This window comes from Gavialis gangeticus, unplaced genomic scaffold (assembly GCF_001723915.1).
Source record: "Gavialis gangeticus isolate Ggan-Ray unplaced genomic scaffold, GavGan_comp1, whole genome shotgun sequence".
NCBI lineage: Eukaryota > Metazoa > Chordata > Crocodylia > Gavialidae > Gavialis > Gavialis gangeticus.
The window spans coordinates 196,822-197,976 of record NW_017728967.1 but is presented as its reverse complement, the minus strand read 5'-3'; the positions used below and the strand labels follow the sequence as shown (position 1 = coordinate 197,976).

General features: G+C 61.1%; 2 protein-coding genes across 3 annotated transcripts in view; one reads left to right on the top strand and one right to left on the bottom strand.

Annotated features, from left to right (window-relative positions):
* ANAPC15 (anaphase promoting complex subunit 15) overlaps nucleotides 1–246 on the bottom strand; it is a 2,784-nt gene extending 2,538 nt beyond the window's left edge. Inside the window, exon 1 of the mRNA XM_019504447.1 lies at nucleotides 169–246. The gene's annotated coding sequence lies outside the window, so the exon portion shown is untranslated. The remainder of the gene's footprint in view (nucleotides 1–168) is intronic.
* A 2-nt stretch (nucleotides 247–248) lies between these two features.
* LOC109288698 (folate receptor alpha-like) overlaps nucleotides 249–1,155 on the top strand; it is a 22,576-nt gene continuing 21,669 nt past the window's right edge. The window contains exon 1 of one of the 2 annotated variants that reach the window (XM_019504402.1): nucleotides 249–391. In XM_019504402.1, the coding sequence (XP_019359947.1) occupies nucleotides 281–391 (111 nt within the window). In that variant the 5' untranslated portion in view covers nucleotides 249–280. The remainder of the gene's footprint in view (nucleotides 392–1,155) is intronic. The other variant, XM_019504436.1, reaches the window with a different exon arrangement.

The window sequence follows — 1,155 nt, the reverse complement described above, 5'->3', positions numbered from 1 at the left end:
TCTTTGGGGGGGCGATGAGAGGAGAGGTGTCTTTTGGAGGGGTAGTGGGGGGGGCAGATGGGAGGGTAGTGAGACGCTTCGCGGGGGAAGATGGGGGAGGGGCGGAGGAACCCTTTAAGGGGAAAGGAAGTGACGTATGCGGCTTCCCACCCTTAGCGCGCGACTCACCCGCCGCCTGGATGATTCCGGCCGCCGCGCGGGAGTTCCCTCCGCGGAAGTGACGTCTTCACGCGCCTGCGCGGAGGAGACGCCCGGGACAAAGTTGCCGCTGCCGCGTCACATGGTTCCCGGCGCGTCACGTGGTGCGCCGTCAGGGGACGCGACCAAGGGCAGCGCGCGGCAGTGGCAGGGCGTTCTGCCTTTGCCCATCTCGACACGAGAACACCTCGAGGTGCAGTGCTGGGCAGTCATGACCACGAACGTGAAATGTGGGGTGTGATGGGTACAGGAGTCCGGTGGGTTTTAAAATGTGGCCGTGGCGTGCGTTCGCCTTCCTGGTCCGACGCGTGCTCTGGCGATCGGTGTCATTCACGTCCTGGCGTGGTGCGATGAAGCCCCCTGGGCCAGAGTCGGTGACCCCGGTTAAAAGCTGCCAGCCCCGGGCTGCGCCCTGCACGTGGGGTTTATCCGCTGGGGGTTCAGGCCGGCTCCACGAAGCCACCGATGGAGCCAGGTTGCAAAAAGGGGCAGGGGGTGTCTGGCGCCTGGGCTGGACCGGGGCTGTTCCCAGTGGGGGCATGTGATGGGACAAGGAGCAATGGGCTCAAGCTGCAGCAAGGAAAGTTGAGGTTGGATATTAGGAAAACTCTCACGAGGAGGGTAGTAAAACACTGGGACGGGTGGTGCAATCTCCATCCTGAAGACCTGGCTAGACAAAGCCTCAGCTGGGATGATGCAGTTGGGGCTGGTCCTGCTTGGAACAGGGCTTGCACTAGACATGGCCCCCTGGGGTCCCTTCCAGCCCCCATGGTCTGTGCTTCTGTGGTTAATGAAGTGCTGGGGGGGAAACAAACTTCCTGTTGTTTTAAGCTCATTTCATGTACCTAGTTCTTGTATTACGAGTCACTCATAAATCTCATTGACTTCCTCTTCACCCTTGAAACCCTCCTCGTGTCTGGGGGAGGGTTAACGCGTGAGCCCGTGCCAATCGGGGCG